This window comes from Brienomyrus brachyistius, chromosome 9, assembly GCF_023856365.1.
Source record: "Brienomyrus brachyistius isolate T26 chromosome 9, BBRACH_0.4, whole genome shotgun sequence".
NCBI lineage: Eukaryota > Metazoa > Chordata > Actinopteri > Osteoglossiformes > Mormyridae > Brienomyrus > Brienomyrus brachyistius.
The window spans coordinates 16,887,717-16,909,956 of NC_064541.1; the positions used below are offsets into that span (position 1 = coordinate 16,887,717).

General features: G+C 40.9%; 2 protein-coding genes and 1 long non-coding RNA gene across 3 annotated transcripts in view; all 3 read left to right on the plus strand.

The window, feature by feature from the left end:
• The window catches only part of tlr18 (toll-like receptor 18), a 41,357-nt gene extending 27,146 nt beyond the window's left edge, over window positions 1-14,211 (plus strand). Inside the window, 4 exon segments of the mRNA XM_049025521.1 lie at window positions 6,012-6,026; window positions 6,258-7,240; window positions 7,469-8,648; window positions 8,974-14,211. Of these exon segments, the coding sequence (XP_048881478.1) occupies window positions 6,012-6,026; window positions 6,258-7,240; window positions 7,469-8,648; window positions 8,974-9,432 (2,637 nt within the window). The 3' untranslated portion in view covers window positions 9,433-14,211.
• Window positions 2,324-6,166, plus strand: LOC125748599 (uncharacterized). The gene is made up of 3 exons (XR_007399628.1): window positions 2,324-2,391; window positions 3,741-3,834; window positions 5,979-6,166. It is a non-coding gene; the product is annotated as an uncharacterized LOC125748599 (long non-coding RNA).
• Window positions 14,212-14,699: 488 nt separating the features above from the next.
• s100a1 (S100 calcium binding protein A1) lies at window positions 14,700-16,480 on the plus strand. Its single transcript, XM_049024936.1, has 3 exons — window positions 14,700-14,736; window positions 15,742-15,898; window positions 16,281-16,480. Exons 2-3 carry the CDS (start codon window positions 15,758-15,760, stop codon window positions 16,428-16,430), a joined length of 291 nt encoding a protein of 96 aa, XP_048880893.1. The 5' UTR covers window positions 14,700-14,736; window positions 15,742-15,757; the 3' UTR covers window positions 16,431-16,480.
• Window positions 16,481-22,240: the final 5,760 nt, after the last annotated feature.

A 22,240-nucleotide genomic window follows, 5' to 3' on the forward strand; every position in this document is an offset into this window, starting at 1 on the left:
CCTGTCCTTGGCCTGTCCATAGGTCGGACTTTGTAGGTATGTGCTGTAGGTGTTAGAGTGTGTCCGCCTCTGTTCCTTGCTGACGCCGCTTGCTGTATACCCCTTCCCAGTATACCCCTTCCCAGTATACCCCTTCCCAGTATGTTAGTTAGCTCTGTGTTTCCTTGCTTTCCAGTGCGTCTTTGTCAATTCCCACGATATCTATCTGCTTTTTGTTCAGATCCCCTGTGGTCCCTTTGTTTCCTGTCTTTTTGAATTGGGTTAAAAATAAAGTTCCCCATTTGTCCGCCACAAGTGGGTTGTCTTTCATCATGCCACGTCATGGGAAATATAATCAACATTAAGCCCCGACCGGCATGGTGGTGCAGTGGTTAGCACTGTTGCCTCACACCTCTGGGACCCGGGTTCGAGTCTCCGCCTGGGTCACATGTGTGTGGAGTTTGCATGTTCTCCCCATGTCGTTGTGGGGTTTCCTCCGGTTTCCCCCTACAGTCCAAAAACATGCTGAGGCTAATTGGAGTCACTAAATTCCCCATAGGTGTGCATGTGTGAGTGAATGGTGTGTGAGTGTGCCCTGCGATGGGCTGGCCCCCCATCCTGGGTTGTTCCCTGCCTCGTGCCCATTGCTTCCGGGATAGGCTCCGGACCCCCCGCGACCCAATAGGAAATTTGGAAAATGGATGGTTGGATGGATTAAGCCCCGACAAGACATTCTGTTGAACAAATGCTGGCTACATTGCTTTCAATAAGAGTCGGGTACAATTAACATAAAAATGTTATTTTATACCTTTCTTCTGTTATTTATACCTTTCTTTAATTCAAATAGGTCGTCCTTTGCTATATTTTGTCAGTATAGCCGTTACTATCATTTATAATGCCATTATAATTTATAAAGACATTAAATGTGATGCCTGATTTTCCTGCTTTTGTTTCTAATCAGGGCTGGTGAATTCTGTAGGTGACGCAGGCAGCTACCTGGCGTGAAAACTTCTGGGGGGGGGGGGGGGGCGCGCTGACTTGCCTGCCGATTTCACTTTGCTTTGGATGGGGGGTGCCAGTGCTGCTGCGTGCTTAGGGTGCCACATCAGGCATAACTGGTACCAATACTAGCAATAATATACTGAAACAACAATAGGAATTTTGTTCCACTTCCTTCTTATCAGTATCCAAACATTCCGGAAAACCAGCAGTGCAGAAAAGGAGGTACTTTTGACACATAAAAAATGTATAAATACTCCCCCTGCCCTTACAACTGACATACCAATATGTCATGTAATAAGTTTTTATTTTAAAAAATGTTATGTGAAATATGCATGCAGGTATACAGGTAAGATGTTGCAATAGATTTACTGACAATGATGCACTGTGTGGATTTATTATCTCATAAGGAATGCATTCTGCTGTTTCTAGCACACTATTTCACATACGTCATGTTATACAATGGAAAGTGCCGTTTTCGAACATGCAAATGTCCCAAGTTCGAATCATCCAGGCCTGTAAAAATAAAAACAAACACCTTGACTACGGTGAAACCAGTAACCGGCCAATATCAACAGCCACCACCAGTTAGAAACTTTATATTAAAATGATAATTATTGACAAATTATTTGTACAAGTTGGTGAAAAGGGGAAGAGCAGCTAATTAGCCTAAATACAAACGTGAAGCATACCTGAAGTATGTGGCTAACTGAAGCGTATTTTTGATGCGCAAGACTTCCCCTTTATTCTAAAGGGTTTGAGTGCTATGATTGTACGTTTGGATAAGAAATGCTTTCTTTTAAAATGTGAACGTGCAATCATGATATAATTGCTAATGTTCCAAACCTATAGAGGATAAAAACTACAGCATTTGCATAAATCAATACATAAACTTATCACTGTCTTCTTTATGAAAAATTACAAGTGTATGTAGCACGGTATCAGGGATTGAGCTTTAAATCCTGCCTCTGCTTTGTGCGTGGAATTAGCACGTTCTCGTGCGTCATATTGGGGTGCATCTCACAGGCTAAAAACATGCAGTTAGTATTGTGCACCTTGTTTGATGGCATTTGCTTTCAAAAAACAGCAACATTTACTGATTTTACAAACTTTTAATCATAATTTAAAAATAAAACTTTGATTATTGCAGGATTACCCATCACTAGTCCGCGCAGTACTTTACACTATTATTCCAAAATCAGCTTTCGCTCGCGCATATTCCGCATTCCGCCGCGCGCGCGCACGCGAGCGGGGGGGGGGGGGGGTTGCGTAAAGCGTGTGACGGGATTGGTCGGTGATGTTTACGTCTCGCTACACTAGCTGCACTTGCGTGTTTTTGAAGGGAGTTTGTGTATTTGGTGTGTTGCCGTCTGGAAGTGGTTTGTCATCAGCTTCTCTCTTTTATTGTATGAGGTAAGTTAATCTGCATGTTTGTTGAAAGTTTTGGAAATTAAACATTTTTAATCAAGAACGCAGGTTGCAGTCTTTATCTGCTTATTTAGTGAGAACGAAAAAAATCTTCTTGAATGTATATAACAATACATTGAATGAAAAATAACAATAAAAGAAAAAAGTTTCTGTGATATTTGGATCATCACACCCGTGTGATTTAGGCTTATGTTGGCCATAGTATAATATTATTTGGTCGCAGTGTATATTTGTAGTTATTCCATTAACTAATACAGTGAACTGTGATTCGCCTAGGTCATTGTAATTAGGAGAATAATATTTTATTCAGTTTACCAGAATTCTGGCGATTCTAGGACAACTTGTTAGCTAGTGAGTGATTTACTCACTCAACAAGTTTCCCCTGTTTTCTAGGAAACGAAGCTCAAAATGATGTGTGAAGTTAAACTTCATCTTAACTGTAAACTGTCGTTGCCTCACTGTGAAATCTGAGGAAGATGTTTGCAGGGTTACAGTTACAAGGATTGTAAATTTCTGTGGGTCATTATATACGCCCAACGTATCATCACTATAACAAGACTGATTTGAGCATCAGTTTATTCATATTTAGGTGGCAGAATAAATAACATGGTGGTTTGCTTCACATCCCTAACATTGTGGGTTTAATTTCCCATTTCTGGCTATGTGCGAATTTGCATGACTGTGCAGGTTTCCTCCAGGTCATTTGGGTTCCCTTGTACGGTCCAAAGTCATGTTTACGTGAATTGGTGTCTGAAACACCCCAAAGGTGTGAGGTTGTAGTATGTGATGGAATGGCATCCCATCCAGTTTGGACCTGCCTTTTTACAGTGCTCCCACTGGGTTAGCTCTAGAATAAGTAGTATGGATCAAGTAATATTATCCTGTGGAATGATGCATCTATGGCGATCTGCTAACTTCAACTAACACACAGCGGGGCATTTGTTGTTGTGAAAAAACTATGAATATTTTGGAGCTCCCGACGTGGTTGTAAAACAGCCACCTATTTAAGTGTGTGAAATGAATTAGTATCTGCTGAGGAAAACCAGCCAAAATGCAGACGTCCAAGATCATAATAAGCCAACCTCCTGAATTGAGGGGTGTTTTCATAGACATGATTCAGCCTGACCAGGGTGAGAAATTACAAGCTTGCTGAAAACATTAAGTGCTGACTGGGCAAGGGTGGGGATTCGGTTATTTCTTTCAGCGCCATTAAAGAAAAGGTATTGGCTCTACCCAGTTGGTTTACGCAGTACAATAGCTGGAGGCAGAATGCACATAGTTGGACAAAAGGTAGCGTCATGTGAGGTTTGACGTGATCTTTGCTTCCTATTTAGGTGGCATCCGCAGAAGTTGCAGTCTTTAATGTGACTAGTAAGAATGGATCCTATTTTTGTGGAAATCGGCACCATGATGGAGAAACCCGTTAAGGTACCTTCAGCTTTCCTCACCTGCTGATAAAGTACAGAAAACGTGTTTACGAAGTAGTGACCGACGTTGAGAACATGTTAAGCTAGTATGTTGAGATTTTAAGTTTCTTTAAAATGATCTGTATTCTGTTGTTTGTATTGTATTCTGTGTTCCATTGTATCTTAGCCTGGGAATAGGGCAATATTACATTTTGCTAAGTGTAGTAGTTCTACTTTATTCTGATCTTTGTTGTTCATACATTTCTTTTTCAAATTTTTTTTTCTTGTTTATCTTACTGGTTAGATACTGAAGGTGAGATAAGATCCAGTGACACCAGTTTGTCTAACTGCATGTTTTGCGGACAGAAACCAGAGCAGACTGAGGAAAACCAGTCCGGGAAACTCTACACAAAGAGGCCACAGTTTCTATAACTGTGCTGAAACATTATCATTTCATGATATTCATTTACATGTTTATTTAGCCGTGTTGCTTAAGAGTTCAATCTTGTGAAATTCTTTGGTAGTGTTATATTCTTCCAGCCCAAGTTCAAGTAACTGCAAAGACTGACCATTTTTAACCATTCAAAGCAAACCATGTAATTAGCTTGTCACTCGGTACTGACATCCGTGTCCTGGGGTGGGTATGTGGTTTCTGTGATTGCTTTGGGGCCCCCTGTCCCTCTTGTGTAGTGACTGTTTGCAGCCAACACGCCCCCCCCCCCCCCAAACCTTACAGGCCCCAGGCAAATAAGTGGCTTGAGTTATGGTAAACGCTGAGAATATTTTACGAATAAAACTTTAGTTATTTCAAGAAGTTAATGTTAGATCAATTAGAGAGAGATCCTCCTTGTTTATTTGTTTTCTAAAAAATGTGACTTAGACAAATCCAGAGATGGCAAAGCTCACATAACAGAATGATTGAGGCTTAAATGCATTATTCATGGGACTATTATGATGCTATTCATTAGTCATCAATAAATACCTTGGGCGCACCGAAACCGTAAGCATACAGGATCTCACATCTGCAGAAATAGCTCAGCTTATTTAAATGCATAATTAACGTGTTATATGTCAGTAGAGAACACGTTAACTCTTGCAAACATTATCACATTCTTTATCTGTCAAGCTGGAAAGAATGAAATATTTCAAACTCAATCTATTAACACTTCGTTGCTCAGCTAAACCACTTGCATGGAGAGAAAGTTTATCTTGCTTACGGTATCTTGTAGCCTATCACAGGCAGAATAGAGTGCAGGGCTGCAGTATGTCAGAATGCCAGTCCGTCACAGAACACACGTGCACACGCCCAACCATACAATACGGGTCGATTAGTGATGCTATATGTCATTGTCCGGTTGCAGGAAACCCGAGTATCCTGTGAAAATCTGCACAGCACTAGGAGAATGTGCAAACACGGAGTGAAAGTGTGATTCGAACCCACAGCGCCGCCTTGAATTAACCTTGGTTACTCTTAATTGTTTAGTCAGTATTCAAATACAAAATCTTACACTGAAACCGCGGGACATAATTATTTAGATAACATGCTGAAAGTGAGGTGTTTTTGAAGGCCCTGAACTATGACAATGTTTTCCATTTAGCTGCAAAATATTTATAAATGCAAATGTGTGTCCGTATCAGGATAAATATTCTGACCTCAGTTATGCATAAAGATTTAGGCAAGTAATTAATGTGCTTCTTGGGATGGAATTCTGGCTTCCTGTGGCCCTCTACTGCAGTGTCTCCCAGTCTGGTCCTCGGGAACCCACAGTCGGTCCACGTTTTTGCTCCCTCCCAGCTCCCAGTACGAAAACATGGACTGCCTGGTAGGGAGCTCGGAGGGAGCAAAAACATGGACCAACTGAGTCCCCGAGAACCGGACCGAGAAATGCTGCTCTGCTGGATAAGTGGTTATGGAAGATGGATGGCTAAATAATCCCTGAGAAATATCTTTGAGTACTCCAACTTTTCAGCAGTTTATGTTTTTAAGTTTTTGCTACTAGAGAAATTCATCTTACAGAAAAGTCCTACAACAGGGCCCTTCTGGGAACAAGCAACCTTCATGTGCTGAAGTCTGTGTCCTTATCTCTGACCTGCATGAATTAAATGAGGGCAACATGGTGCTTGTGTGACCTCTGTGTGTGACTCTGCATGTTCTCTGTTACACAGGTTATCTCTGAGTGCTTCAGTTTCCTCCCTTAGTCCAAAGACATGCAGGTAGGCTAATTGGTGCAGCTAAATTGCCTGTAGGGTGTAAGTACCCCAGGTCAAAATGACATCCTCTCCAGCTTTGACCCCCTACCCCCCGTAACCCTGACAGTGATTGGAAGATAGGTGTGTGTGTGTTTTTTTTTTTTCATTTTTATATTTTGTGCTGATAAACAAAACAAATTCATAAACTTTTATTTAAAAAAAAAATGTTGATTTTGCTTATTAATGTCTTAACAGGTCCTATGTTCAGGAATTGGAATTTATAGAATTATAGTGGTTACTCTTTTGGTCAGTGCCTACTGCTCTTCTCTTCGTATGCCACTGAATAACATCTGTGCCGTTTCCAAGGACAACCGCACAGCAGACTGCAGGGGGCGCTATCTCAGTTACGTTCCCATAGAGGTGCTCCCACTTTCACTGGAAGAGCTGGACCTGTCCTTAAATGCACTGCAAGTAATCCACGAAAGAGATTTCTGTCCCCTCCGTTACCTGCGCGTCCTCAAACTTCAGTTCAATAACATCTCCTTGATTGAAGACAGCGCATTCAACTGTAACACCCTCCTGGAAGACCTTAACATCTTCAACAACTCTCTAACATCCATTCCCGACAAAGCCCTGGAGCCCCTCACTAACTTGCAAAGCCTGGATATGTCCAACAATTTATATCGCAATGCCACTTTGTCTGAGGTCTTCTCCACATTCACCAAACTAAAGATACTGTCCTTGGGTGGTCCTCTCATACCCTCTCTACAAAAGGGAGACTTTCAGTCTATACAACATATATACTTGGAAAAGTTTGCTATCAAAAGTGCATCTAGTCTCAGCCAATATGAACAAGGATGTCTGAAGTTTATCAGGACCAAAAAGATGTGGTTTGATGTGGCCTTAGACCTAAAGCCCACTTATCTACCAATGATACTACAGGACTTGGCTAACATGACTTTTAGTGAGCTTCGCTTTCGGAACCTTTTTGAATTCAGGTACTACATTGGTGAAGTGAACATTTTCCAAGGTTTGAAAGACATTAACATGCAACAACTCATTTTGTATCGTGGGAAGTTCAATGAGAATGTTCTGAGGAATGCTTTGGTCGACCTACAGCTTTCTCCGGTTAAATCTCTATCACTTCTATCTCTTGATTTTGCTCGGTCACCAAAATTTTTGGAGTCTTATGAGGACTCGAGCGTGACAGACCTTGTTCTGGATGATCTGATTCTTCGGTTAGTATCTTTATCTATCTTTATCTAGTTAGTATCTTTAGTATCTTTATCTAGTATTAGTATCTAGTATTTTTTCACTACCACATTATTGTCGCACAAAGCCTGAGCTTTTATAAATACTATAAGATTAATATGCTATAAAATATTTCCTTTTTGTCTGTGAATGCATTTTTGTAATAATCTAAGAACCTTTGTAACGATTTTACTATGTTCTGTATATTTCTACAGGGATATCAGTAACCCGGACATCTTGAGATTTGACTCGCACTTCACATGGTTTAGCAAGGTTCGGAGACTGACTATTAGGAATGTTAATTTCAACTTCGTGCCTTGTGATGCCTGGGATGAGATGGAAGTCATAGAGTTATTGGATTTGTCTAATAATCAGTTACAGGACAGTTACCTCTATAACAAGCAGTGTGACTATGTGGGTAGAGTCCCTGCTCTCCAGCGTTTTAACATCAGCACCAATCACCTGAGCAGTCTGGTTGACGTATCAGCTTTTGTGGGAGAATTTAAAAAGCTGCAGGTGATAGATCTTAGCTATAACCAGTTTGGCACCAGCAAAGAAGAGGGTGTATGTCATTGGAAGCAGAATATTACCACGATGATTCTTCATCATAATGACTTTGGCAAGAGTGACTTAAGTTGCCTTCCAACCACCGTGCAGCGCCTGGACCTCTCCGACTGTAACCTGGACCACGTGGATATGGACTTCTTCCAGCAAGTCTCTAACTTGAAGGAACTCCTGCTCAGTGGCAACAAGATCAAGTTCATCCCTTCGGGGTGGAGTAATCCAACCTTGCATTCGCTGCAGTTGGATGGGAACTCCTTTGGACTCATCAGCATGAGCTCCTTTAAGGATATGCCACGATTATCCCAACTAAAAGCAGGCAACAACCCATACCACTGCACCTGTGATCTTCACAGTTTTATTCAGGAATCTACAACCAAAGGGAAAGTCAATATCACAGACTGGCCGGGTAACTACAGATGTTACCACCCCGAAGCCATGCTTAATACATTGGTTGCTAATTTTTTCCCTGGACTCTTAGTATGTGACATTCGACTTGTCATTATCATCTCTGTGGTAACTACAGCAGCGGTGGTGCTGGTGCTCATGCTGCTATGCTACGTATTTAACGTGCCTTGGTACACTAGAGCCATTTGCCATATTATCCGGGCAAAATACCGAGCTTACCAGGAGGGACTCGGCATTTCAAAGACCTTTGTCTATCACGCCTTCATTTCCTACAGCCATTCGGATGCTGATTGGGTGAGAGACCAGTTGTTGACCTGCTTGGAAAGCAACAAGCCCCCGTATGACATTTGTATTCATGAAAGAGACTTCATGCCAGGCAAATGGATCATTGACAACATCATAGAGAACATCGAGAACAGCCGAAAGGTAAGACGCAGATTTCATATACGAGGCGAGTGAAATTGCACCATCGTATAATAAATGATGATCAGATGTTCTGTTTAGTATTTCTGACTTGACTCCTGTTTGTGAAGGAAACTTAAAGCTTGAGTACATATTGAGTACATTTTGACACAAATTGCCATAATGACACCTGCAAGGTAAGTGTCCAATTTTATTGGATTAGTCTCTGGAAATGCAAATACAAAAGGTTTGTAATCTGAACGCACTGGCTGCCCGAAAAATAAATACGGTGAAGTCCTGCACTTTAAGTATCCATGTAGTTATCTTGTTGTATCTCCCCTCTTCTCAGGTAATCTTCGTACTGTCGAAGCACTTTGTCAACAGTGAGTGGTGCAACTATGAGCTGTACTTTGCTCAACAACGAGCCATCGGCAAGACCTTCAGCGACGTCGTCCTGGTGCTTAAAGAGCCCATTGACCCGGATTCTTTGCCCAACAAGTATTGCAAACTTAAAAAGATGCTGAATACCAAAACGTATTTGGAGTGGCCTAAAGACCCGAAGCAGCAGATCTTCTTTTGGGCTCAGCTGAAGAGTGTGCTGGGCAAACCTGTTCTCACCAGGGATCGGACCCTCAGTATGAGAACTAGAATTTCATCAAGAGGCAGCGAATCTGTGTCAGAGCTTCACTTAGAAAATCCAATGACAGGACAGCCAGATGTACACAGTCAGGAAGTAGCTCTCTCAGAAATGAATAGGGATGAAGTGAACATGGAAATGAATGAAACTGATCTCTCCCTACAGAGGTAGCGTTCGTTATGATCCTTACCATACATCAAAGAAACTGCTTTCCACAGCCAAAATTCCCTGGCTAATTGGTGCCCTCATATGGCAAAGCAGGGCTGGGTCATTCCATTTAAACTCAACAAATGGCCTTTTTCGGCCCTATCTTGATTTTTTTTTTTTAATTTGGCATGTGAATTACACCTGCCTTCCAGAGCTCAGAATTTAATAATAAAAAAAAATGTTCCTGCGTTTAACATCATTTTTTTCATTTGAGATGTAGCACATTTTTATAGCATTCGTAGCAAAAAATGATAACCCACAGTGTTATTGAGCTGTACCGTCTTTATCGTCACAGCTACATGGTTCACCTGCATCATTTTCACCCCCAACGACTTCAGCACAAACCGCACCCTCCAACTCGTAATCTCAAACTGAACTTTGCAGAAAAAGCTTTAATTGAAGTGTTTTGTTTATTAGTGTTTACTTGAGGTGCCAGTAAACAAAATAAAATGACTAGTTTATCCTTTGATTTTCTGTAATCAGTCACGAGTTCTCTCGACCTTCAAGTATGTTTCAGGCTGTACGATTCATATGGACACGTTTTACGGTTTATTTGGCAACTAATACAAATTCTCTTTTCGTTAATTATGGGCTAGATTTTCCTCCTTATTTTCAGTTTGAAATTTTGGCTTATTATCAACAGAGACACAAGGTTCTTTCTCTTTACCAAAGGTGACTATTTGGATTATTTGGTGTGAATCGCTCTCAGCCGACAAAATAAATTTTAATGTCATGTGACCTAAAGTTGTCATGTTTGCAGTATCGGTTTAAACTAATATACTCTTATTAAAAGGGGTTTGCTTTATGTTTAAATGTAATATGAATGTACTATATGATAAAAAAGCGAGTCAAATTTGTTATATCACTGGATCTAGCAGTATATGAAGCAGCCAATGACATGAATCCTGAGAGTCCACTGGAGCTATGGGCTGTGCTTTGCACTGAAGCTGTTTGGAGAGAGACAGCTCCTTGGGGAGGGGGGGGGTTTTCATGGAGTGCAAGCCTCGTAAGTCCTACACCCCATGGAATAACCGAATTTTTGAACAATACTATTTTAATTTTGTTTGAAAGCAGTTAAATGGTAATTTCTTCCCAATAGTTTTTTTTTTATTATTGGGGTGCTTGTCCAGTGAAGGGGGCCAAGTAACAGGCCAATGTTTTATATACAAGTAGTACACATGCAATTTTCATTATAAAGAAATTAACTTGATATTCCGAGTCCTTTTGCTGTATTTTGGCGAAATGTAGTTTGCAGGAATAACTTTGACCTTGAAAAGAGGAAATTGTAGCTGGAATAATACAAAAGTTACAGCTCATAAAAAAAACAACACCTGGAATGACCATTTTTCTGTTACAAACCCTTTACCAAACTGTAGGTATCTTCAGGGGAAAAAAATTCTGAGCTCTGGAAAGTATGTCTAATTCACATGGTTATGCAAAAAACGTTTCGGAAAATTTTATTAGAATTAAATGAGACGGCTAACGTGTGCTCCCAGCAGGAAGACGTGAAGCACTGGCTGAGCTGAGGTGCACGGAAAAGAATCTTTATAGACTGTCGTTCAGCCTAAATGAATTCCAACACTGACCTGAGGAGCAGAGTAATGTACAAGGTTTAACTGACGTGGCATGTGTTTTCTCAGTGTGTAGATGTTTTCATTTTATTGAAGCTTCCTCCATGGTGGTGCAGTGGTTAGCACTGTTGCCTCACACCTCTGGGACCCGGGTTCGAGTTTCCGCCTGGGTCACATGTGTGTGGAGTTTGCATGTTCTCCCCATGTCGTCATGGGGTTTCCTCCGGGTACTCCGGTTTCCTCCCCACAGTCCAAAAACATGCTGAGTCTAATTGGAGTTGCTAAATTGCCCCGTAGGTGTGCCTGTGTGAGTGAATGGTATGTGTGTGTGCCCTGCGATGGGCTGGCCCCCCATCCTGGGTTGTTCCCTGCCTCGTGCCCATTGCTTCCGGGATAGGCTCCAGACCCCCCGCGACCCAGTAGGATAAGCGGTTTGGAAAATGGATGGATGGATGGATGAAGCTTCCTTCTGAATTGTATTTGGAGGAATATTCCTTGATATTCTTGGAATTTATATACATACAGCATTATTTTTCATACTTAAAAATGTATTTTAGATTAAGGGCGTTACATAGTTTTAATACTTTATTTAAAGTTCACGTTTTGCACTGTATTGTATGGAATTCACTACACATGAAAAGTATTTTTTTTAAAAACATGCATCCTGTATAATAGAAAGGTGCATGACTCCTACAACTCAATTAAATCTAATACTAAGTATTTTTTTAATTAGGAAAAAAATCACAAATGCTAAGTTTTGTAATATGGTATATTGTGTTTTTCTTAGTAAACTTCTTTGTAAGAACTTTGTAAGATGGTCTTTACTGGGTAAACTTTAGATAGGTACTTTATTAATCTTAAGAGGGAAACGATGACCATTTAAGATGATGACTATTAGCTTCTGCTCTTTAACAGTGTTGGCATGAATCCTTGCAAGGGCAAGGTGGGTAACATCATTCAAGGGGCACCACGGGTCACCAGCAACACTGCATACCCTAGACACCAAGTATGCTTCAACTAGAGTCTTTAAATCTTTTAATGGAAGTCTGCGTTTTTAATGTCAGCCTGCCTGAACTGAATGAGAGTAGCATGCTACTGTAGCTCAGTGCAGTCCTGGTCAGCCCGTTAAGAGACATAGGCAGCAAAGCAGAAATGGGCAGCAAGGCTTGCTGGGAAGGGCACTGGCAGTGAAGCTTGCCGGGAAGGGCACTGGCAGCGAGGCTTGCCGGGAAGGGCACTGGCAGTGAAGCTTGCCGGGAAGGGCACTGGCAGCGAGGCTTGCCGGGAAGGGCACTGGCAGTGAAGCTTGCCGGGAAGGGCACTGGCAGCAAGGTTTGCCGGGAAGGTCACTGGCAGTGAAGCTTGCCTAGGGTGCCTCCTGGGCTTTGACTCACACTGGCTCAGTGGGTTAACTCAACTATTTTTTATTTTTTTTTTATACCAAACTTGGATGCCCATAGAATTTTATTTTATATAGATTTATTCTCTCTGGTTCACATGCATAGAAATGTACTTCATGATTAGTCACTGTTACAAAAGAAGCAGCAAGTCAGAACAATGAACTCAAGTGCCTGAACTGCTACATAGTCTTTTTATGATATCAGTTAATTCATCTAAATAGTTTTTGGTACATAAATGTAATCGATTTATGCATGCGTGCTTGCACTCCCTCAAGTTAGGCTAATTCCTAGTGATCTGATGGGCTATATTCCCAAATATATCTCCCGGTTGCCTAGTTATTGTAACTTAGCCTGCCTAATGTAGCCTATGCCAAGATTTGTTTTGAGGTTTTGTTGAACAGAATCATATTTGATGGACATGAATATGATGGGAATGCAGTTAGCTTCAGCTTCTCGTCGTGTGGTAATTAGAGATGGAAGCTTTAGTTTCCAGAACAAAAAGGAAAGGATGGTGTGTTTTTTTTTTTTTCATGCGACACAGCTCCACTACATCAGGTTTCCGATCACCGGGGCAACGCCTGCCGAGACTAGCTTTGTTGACTCATCTACGGTCGGCCTCGATGAGTGACTTCCCTGCCACGGTGTTTCCTATCCTCTCTGTACCCCAGGGGTTCAGTAAACTAACCTAAACGTAAATATTAGTGGGTCTACGAACAGACGGGTGGACTTGTACTCTTCCTGTAAAAGGCCTGCCATGTGCTTCGATGAGATCACACACTGCGCTTTCCCTTCATGACGTCGCATGCACTGCGGTGGTTTTAGTTGATAATCAGATGCAATGCTCGTGCATTTTCTGCTTATGTTTTCTTTGAAAATGATTATAGGTTTGACGGAAAGCTACATATGTGTAAAACAGGATTTCAGCTTTGGAACAGGCTCAATAATGAATTTATTCGTAATGTGGTTTTATTTATCATTCCTTTAATTTGTTCATTTTCGCCTGCATAATGTGGATTTATGTTAATGCGCGTATCGGTACACACAAGCGCAATGAGGTTATCTGCATTTTTTGGAAGGTTTGGCTACACTGAGATGTTCAATGATCTGCACGTCGGCAATTCAATATTCATTATTCTTTATACCACCAGTACTGTAAGAAGCTCGGGCTCAATGATTGCTGCTAGTAACAGAGAACAGAGAGAGTGTTGTAAGACCCCAGGGATGAGAGGAAATTGTGCATGGTTCATTAAATTCTTCCACTTAGTGATAACTGCACAAGGAACATAGTTCAGGAAAAATGCAATACAAAATAAAAGTAAATAAGATTCGATGGTCCTCTAGTGTATGGAACTGTGTAAATTATAAGCAGCTAAATGAAATGTACACTTTAGGAGAAACGCTAATGGGACTTTACCCAAAGAGATGTTACAAAAAAGATTCGAAGTGGAAGAAAAATGCAACATGAACATAAAAGCGTCGAGTAGTGGGCTAAGACGTGGCGCTCTATCGCGCCAAAAAAAAAAGCTGAAATTAACGCCTAGATTCCAGAAAATAAGATATAGTTGATTGTGTTATGTGTATTTACATATCTGAAGTAAAGAAAGTGGATATGCCTCGTCTAATTAAAAAAGAAAAGAAAAACACAATCAGTTCTTATTAAATAACCCGAGGGTCCTATGTTAATGTACAGCGTGCTGCTGGACCTGAGCCACAAATTTTGTTCTCTTCATGTGACGTGTTACGAATGACAGTAAAGTGAACTTTGAACCTTATTAAGGTGCATGTATTATTTTGGAGTCCAGCACAATGCATAGTTTTTGAAATATGTTGTATATTTTGAATTCATAGTTTTAAATCCAAAAAATGATACTGACATAAACCCAAAAACATTAATAATCCCTTTCAGGTATTAAAAACATATTTATATAAGGCCAAATCTTCCGCTGGAGGCAAACTTCCTAATGTCTTAGCAGATTTATTGTTATATTTTACTGGAGTACAAGCCTGGGCGCTGGGACACGAGGAAGGAGTCACAGAACCTTTAGAATGAGTCGAGGAACTTAGCTGGCTTGTACATAGAAACAGTAAAAGAAAGAATCTTGTATTTTCAGAAATGACTGATTATGTCCTGTAAAGTGTTTCTTATGAATTTTAAACTAGATATCTTAGTTTCGCGTGCGTAGGAGGCGCTTCTGCCGTTTTTTTCCCCAGGTAGGTGCAGGGCAGCTGTATAAAAAGGGGATCAAGGGATTTCTGGTCACCTTCAAAGCATTTATTCCTGCCGGTACACTTGTGCGGTAAGTTACAGCATAGCTATATTTAGAACATAAAATACCTGTAAGATACCTATTTCGCTGCTGATTGCATCCTTCATACAAAAGTGGTTGTTGGGAAGCATTCGGTAATTTTTATTAACTACTGTCCTGTAAAACTGTAACACTTCATTTACAGCAGAGCACAGCACAATTTCTGTTTACCAATGCTTGCGGAAAAGTATTTTTGAATGCAATTTATTTAATAGTGACAAAGAGGCTGTATGTTTTAATTTCCAATGGTAAAGATCAGTCTTCGAAAAGTGGCAACACGTGTTACAAATAATAAGTGCAATCATAATTTTGGAAAACAATAATTTAAATATGTATCGTACATTTCACACTACCTCTTCTAACGCAAAAAAACAAGAGGAATATAAATAAATGTTCTTATACTTGCAAAGTCTCTTTGTAAAAAGCTGATTTACATTTATTTATTATCAGACGCTTTTATCTATGACGAAGCGCAAGTGAGGCAAGCAGTACGTGCGTTTCGAATATACCGTAGTCAAGGGATCAGCTGGAAGATTTTCGTGTAATAATTTTTACTACAATATTTTAATCAGGCTTGTATATTTCCACTCATAAATCTTTTAGTGTGATACATTTGCTTGATTTCGGAATGATGTTTAAATAAGTTTTAATAGTAAGTTTGATTTTGGATATTTTATTCAAGTGTGTTTTATTTTTATGCCTTCGCAAACTGGCAAATATTGTCTCACTCAAGTTGCGGATGATAGATTGGGTTTCATTAACCACAGCCCCACAGGAGTGCTGTACATTATTAATTCAGGTCCATCTCTTGGTATAGATGTACATTGATAACATACCAACAATGGAGTGAACATGCTTTCAAAGAGTAGAAGCGAGATCTAGGCTTTACTGCAATGGAAATAATAAATATCGCAGTTACAGAACCAGTAAGTAAACATTGTTGCACATTTTCATTATGTCCTCTCATTTAATATAATCTGTTTTTATCTTTGTTAGATCATCTGCCAGTAAAATGAGTTCCCAGTTGGAGAAGGCCTTGGAGAGCCTCATCCATGTTTTTCATAGCTATTCTTCCAAAGAGGGTGATAAGTACAAGTTAAGCAAAGGAGAGCTGAAGAGTCTCCTACAGGGAGAACTCAATGGCTTCTTGTCGGTGAGTGAAGACCGGAACACCACAGCTGGCTCTGTGGACGAGTAGAGTGTGCATGTTCCTCCTGTGCTTGTAGAGGTTTCCACCCGCAGCCCATACATGGGGGGGGGGGTTCCCGTAGTGTGTGATTGTGTGTGTGTGTGTGTGTGTGTGCCTCGTACCCTGTACTTCCTGTCTCCAGGCTCACCATTTCCCTGTACCGGTTATGGATGGATGGATGGATGGATGGAACAGGATATTAAATATATGAAATTTTAACAGTTATGAAGTGTTAAATTCTGTAGTGATGCATGTGAGTGTAGTTAACGGAGAAGCGTAGAACCACTTCCAGGTATAACGTTAACTGGGTTGTCTTTCTTATTTTCCCATCTCTCTCCTTTGACAGGCCAGTAAAGACCCAATGGTGGTAGAAAAGATAATGAGAGACCTGGACGCGAACTGTGACGGGGAAGTCGACTTCCAGGAATTCGTAGTTCTCGTTGCGGCATTGACTGTGTCCTGTAATGAATTCTTTGTTGAATCCATGAAGAAATGAATCTTCCTCCTCCTGAAGTTTCCTTGTTTAATAAACACCATAAGCTTTCAGATGAGGTCTCTGCTCTTTCTTTCTTTTGAAAACAAGTAAAGGAGGCACAGTCCAAATGAATGGCTTATAGTACACAAAAATAAAAACAAAAGGTTGTAACATGATGATGATGATGATGATGATGAAGAACCCTGTGCCATTCTACTAGCTCCAGGCTACCATGGATTCCCTAAGCCTCACACAAGCTGAATTACTAGCGCCATCTCTTGATGAAAATGCAACACTGCATGTTCTACCATAGCTGCAAGAACTAGGTTATACAGATGGCTCTACTTTTTCCTGGATGCCCTATAAACAGTCTGCTTGTTAAAAATAACTATTTTAGAACAGAATAGTTGTAATATAAGCATAATTGGAATACAACAGGACTTTGCATGGTCTGTTTTAATACTACTATTAACAATAACACCTAATTGCAGTGACTAGTGACATTGTTTTTAAGACTGGGCCACATCATGATGAATATTTAAAGTATATTAAATAATTAGCTTGACATCTATTTTTAACTATAATCTATTTATTTGGTCTCGATTTCATGTATATTACAGGGAAGTTTATTGCAAAGAATTCTTGATCCAAATCACAGATGATGCTTGACTCCAAATATATTTGAACTGACTCATTTTTACTCATGTTATCAGCCGTGAGGGGGTGCTAGGTGCAAGGTGTAGAGATATTACAGGAAATAATTGTAATCTTAATGAATATTGTTTGGAGTTGCATGTTGGCAATTTTTAAAATAATAATGCAGTCAGTCAACAGACAAACCACTGCTGTCTGGTTGATTTGAAATATCATTTGTCCTGTTTGCATCAGTGTTGTTTTTTTTATTATTATTTGCTCCTGTTTCTATGCATGACATAGACTGCAGATATTTTCCCCAGCGATTATTTCATATGCGTTTACTTGCCTTTAATAAATTTGAATTGCAGTGAGGATGTCCAAATGGACTCGGCTATGACAACATAAAACAGAGGATGTCGTGTTTGCAAAAAATGAAGGGCCAGCCAGGACTAGATCATGGTGATATTTGAGGCCCCCCCCCTGTCATGGGGGGTGGGGTGGGCAGGAGGTGGGGACATGTACAGCCCTGGAAAAAAATAACAGACCTCAGCAAAATGTTCAGCTTCACTCATTCCTCAATTTATGGGTATGCGGCCATGTAAAACATCAGAATCCATGGCCCCGTCACTGTATAAATCAGCAGGTTACTAGATGTTAAAATCCACCTTTGGAGAAATGCAGCTCTACAAAAAATTACCAGACCACAGTAAAATGTTAATTTTCACTCCTTCCTCAATTTATGGGTGTCCACCTCCTGTCATTTGTAAATTTCTTATGCTCATACATTCTTTTGCAAACTGCAGCCTGGCTCTTCCCTGCTTCTCATCAATCGGCATCTTCCTTGCTTCAGTCCTACTTTTAGGGGCCTGATACGATCCTGTCCTAGCAGTGCACTTCACCACTTAATATTTCCCATTCTTTTTGAAGATCACTTGATGTCATCCTCTGATTCATGAGAAAACTGTCGGATAAGTTGACGGTCATCTCTGGCATTAGAATGTCGCTTCCGCCCTCTGCTTCTACTGGTTTCTGATCTTTCCCAGTGTCTCCTGCTTGTTCTTATGTACGCCTGTCTTAGAAACTTTGAGCCTGGAAGCAGCCTGCTTCACAGTGTACCGCTCCTTTAAATTTTTCCAGAACTGGATGTCCAGAGCACAACAGATATGCTGCGGGACTAGGAGAGCCTCCTGGCTAATTTGTGCTGTGTATGTCAAAGAGCCCTGAGTCTCTGGTGGTTAATTCTTGGTCTATATATAGCGGGGGCGCCAGGTGGTGCTGCGAGGCTCCCTCCATCCTGACAGCCTGGGGCGCTGGGCCCACTGGCCTGGTCCATAATCCAGCAATGGAACCAGTGAGGATGAGTAAGCAGGTAACCATAAGCACTATTTTCTTACAGATTGCTTCAGAATCCTACATATGCTGTACCTGAAGCTGCATCGTGCATCTGGGCACGTTCTTGGGCCTGCTTGGGCTGGGTAGGGGTTAAGGTTGTCATGTTGGGATTAGAGTTTTCCCTGTACAAATGAATGGAGAGTCCACACAAAGATATAATTACAAACCTGTGTATTTTTTATATATATATATAAAATATATAAAAATCTGCCTGTCTGATTGACTGCCTGCCTGCCTGCAGGAGTGGTCATGTCCTTCGGTATTATTTTTACTTTGATATTTTGATATGCAAGTGCATTTTTCAGTGGATGAATGCTTTATGTTTTTTTCGTTTATTACTCAGTCTGTTCCCATTGGTGGAGGAGGGTTTGCCTTTGTTGATGTAACTCCTCAACAACGGAATTAACGTATAATTAGAGAAGCCAGTGCTCCAATTGAGCAATGATGTGATGCAAAGACTGTTCTGCATGACTCCTCTTTGTACTCAGTACAGGAGACGTGGGAGTGTTAGTAACACCCCAATGATTCACAGAGATGGATTCAGGTTAACAGTTGGAGTATGTGTTTTAGAGTTACTGTCCTGTTTCTTCATGAGTGAATGTAACAAATTTGTATTTCATGTATGAAGTATTTTGTCTTTTGTTTTGTAAATTGTTGAAAAATAATATTAATAATATTACATGTTTTTTTGCTTTGAAATGTATATTGGTGGCTCAGTGGGTAATGCCTCACACCTCCAGGGCCAAATGTTCAAATCCTGCCCCGTGTTCTCTGTGTTTGTCTTTGTGGGTTTGTGCGTTCTCCCCATGTTGTGAGGTTTTCTGTCAGTCCTCTGCTTTCCTTCTGCAGCCTGAAGACACATAATTAGGTGATTCAGCATCTCTAAATTGCCCATAGTGTGTGAGTGTCCTACAGTGCCTGGCATCCCATCTAGGGCAGTGTTTCTCAACCCTGTCCTCTGGGAGCCACAAACAGTCCACATTTTTGCTCTCTCTAGATCTAGAGTGTCTTCCTGCTTTATGGCCTGTGTTGCGTGTGATAGCCTCCAGGGCCCTCAACAACCATGTCAAAGAAAAGGAAAGGGTTGGAAGATGCATGGATGGATGTATATTGGTTTCTCTGTGCATAAAACTGGTCTGCCGTCTCTGTGCACGAACCCGGTCTGCCGTCTCTGTGCACGAACCCGGTCTGCCGTCTCTGTGCACGAACCCGGTCTGCCGTCTCTGTGCACGAACCCGGTCTCCTGTCTCTGTGCACGAACCCGGTCTGCCGTCTCTGTGCACGAACCCGGTCTGCCGTCTCTGTGCACGAACCCGGTCTGCCGTCTCTGTGCACGAACCCGGTCTCCTGTCTCTGTGCACGAACCCGGTCTCCTGTCTCTGTGCACGAACCCGGTATCCTGTCTCTGTGCATGAACCCGGTCTCCTGTCTCTATGCATGAACCCGGTCTCCTGTCTCTATGCATGAACCCGGTCTGCTGTCTCTGTGCACGAACCTGGTCTCCTGTCTCTGTGCACGAACCTGGTCCTTGGCATCACATGCCAATGACTCCACAAAGCAAGTCCCCCTTACGACCAACACTCCAGCTTTGCCTGGGTTGTTGAGAATTTGTTTCCTGAGCGGTAGCAGCTATTGATCTTTAAAATGCCAGTCTGAGAGTGGAAAATGGTCCATGCATTTCTGTTATCCCAGTGGCCGTCATGTTACTAAACAAGTGCATTTATCAACTTTGCGTTTTTATTCCGTCTGCACACATTGATGAGCTGCCAGAAGCTGGAGACAAATCATAAATTCAACAAGTACTAAGTATTTTTTTCCCTCAATCCCGATGAGATTTAGATGAATTGGCAATTGCTCTGGGTGGCAGGTGTGCGGCTGCTTAATTAGGATAATTAAATTGGGCTCACTGAGTTAGAAAAATCTGCAAAATAATATTGACGACCATTTCCATGGTACCAGACAGAAGTGTGGAATTAGTGTCCTCAATAAACATCTGCAATGAATTGATACCTTTTCATACTGCAACTCGGTCTCACCTAATGCTTCATGTATACCATCCGAAAATGACTTAGGGCCAGAAAGAGAAAATGAGAACACAAGAAATCGGATGATACCGAGGAAAATGGTGACCTCATGAAGGCCACAGCCAATCATAATGCTGCAGCGGAGCCTCCTGTCTGAGTAGCCCCTCCCACTAAAGCAGTTTTGCTATAAGTAGGGAATCGAAGCTAGCACTGCAGTCTAGACATATGCTGAGGGACTGTCAACATCAGAGTGTTACCCTGCCAATTAATGGTGCACCATGCATAGGAATTTAATGTCATTTTTATCTCCTTAGACATGGTGCTGTGCTATATTATTCAAATCTACAGGCTGTCAATGCTCATCAGATTCCGTATAAAATGATGCTGGCATGTATACAATATATGTTCATACACACAAACATGTGTCATAATGTATCATTAGTACACAACAGTACTAATGTGTATGTACAATGCAGCTATGACTGGGTACATATTATCTTAATTACATTTAGAATCGAATAAGTACAATATAGTATAATCCGACCAGTTGCTGGAGTAAATACTGTATAATGTGGGAAGTACACAATTCGAAATATGAAGACAAATATTACAAAATACAAATTCCTTATATACATAGTTATTCAGTAGATTAAACATAGTTCCGTAAACACGGCATAAATTACCTGCTTGATTATAAAATTGTCAACCCATGCATACGGCACAAACATTTCAATCTCTTCCGTTTCATTATTCTCTCTAATAAACGAGTATACGCTAATTCTTTTTTGGCCTGGTAATATCTAACATTTAATGAAACATTTAGCCATACCTCACAACAGTGTTTGTGTTGCCAAGGTGCTGAGGCGAAACGAGGGCAGATGTTCTGTCACTGAAGACATGCATGGGCACGGAACGTCTCTGATGGAGCCGCACGAGCCCCCGCCAGGTGACCACAGAAGGGCAGAGGGCTCAGTGGTGGCTGCACAGTTCCATAATGTCTGCTAGTATCTATAAAAGCAGGGCTTAGTTTCTCTGAAACAATTACATAATACACTCTTTATCCTTCTAGCCAGTGACAGAGAGAGCTTAAAACAATTAAATATCTACCCAAGATTGTAAAATATTCAGGAGAAATCTAGCACAGTTGTTCTAGGTGAACCCAGCTTTTTAACATTTTTAATTAATTTAGCAGATGCTTCTGTCCAAAGCAAGATAACGTTTTGAGAAAGCATGATCAGACGGCCCCTCGATCAAGGGGGTTCAAGGCTTTGCTCCGGATCCCAATAGTGAAGTTGCCCCTGCTGACCCTGCGATTCGCAGTAGTGACCTTCCAGTTACAGATATAGCGTCTTAACCCACTGAGGTACAGAGTGACAGTATTACACCGCAGCTGATTGTTGTGTGGTGAACATTTGACAGTTAAAATTAAGCCATTTAAGAGCAATTATTTAGTTACTTAATATGCATGTCCGTTAGGTGTCAGCACAGCAGGAAAACAAGAAATTAAAAACAAAAAAAAAATCTTTTTTTTAATGTGATCAAATAAAGGTTTAATTTTGCAAGAAAAGTACTATGCTAATCTAGTTCAGTGGATTTAATTGACGTTCAGATTTCAAATCATAACATTTGCAAATCAGTGTTTTGACCTTTAAAATGTAGAAATGATATAATTCCGATGTTATACTCTGTTTCAGGCTATTTTTTCTTTGCTCTTAATGGTAGCAAATAGCTACCCAAAGTTTAGGCATTGTGTCCTGCCTTTTCTTTTGGTAACTTTTC

What these genes read in the sequence shown, in the direction of transcription:
- s100a1 (XM_049024936.1), top strand. Translation starts at nt 15,758, where the DNA reads ATGAGTTCCCAGTTGGAGAAGGCCTTGGAGAGCCTCATCCATGTTTTT. An exon ending in AACTCAATGGCTTCTTGTCG is followed by an intron (nt 15,899 to 16,280) that starts GTGAGTGAAGAC and finishes CTCCTTTGACAG; the next exon opens with GCCAGTAAAGACCCAATGGT.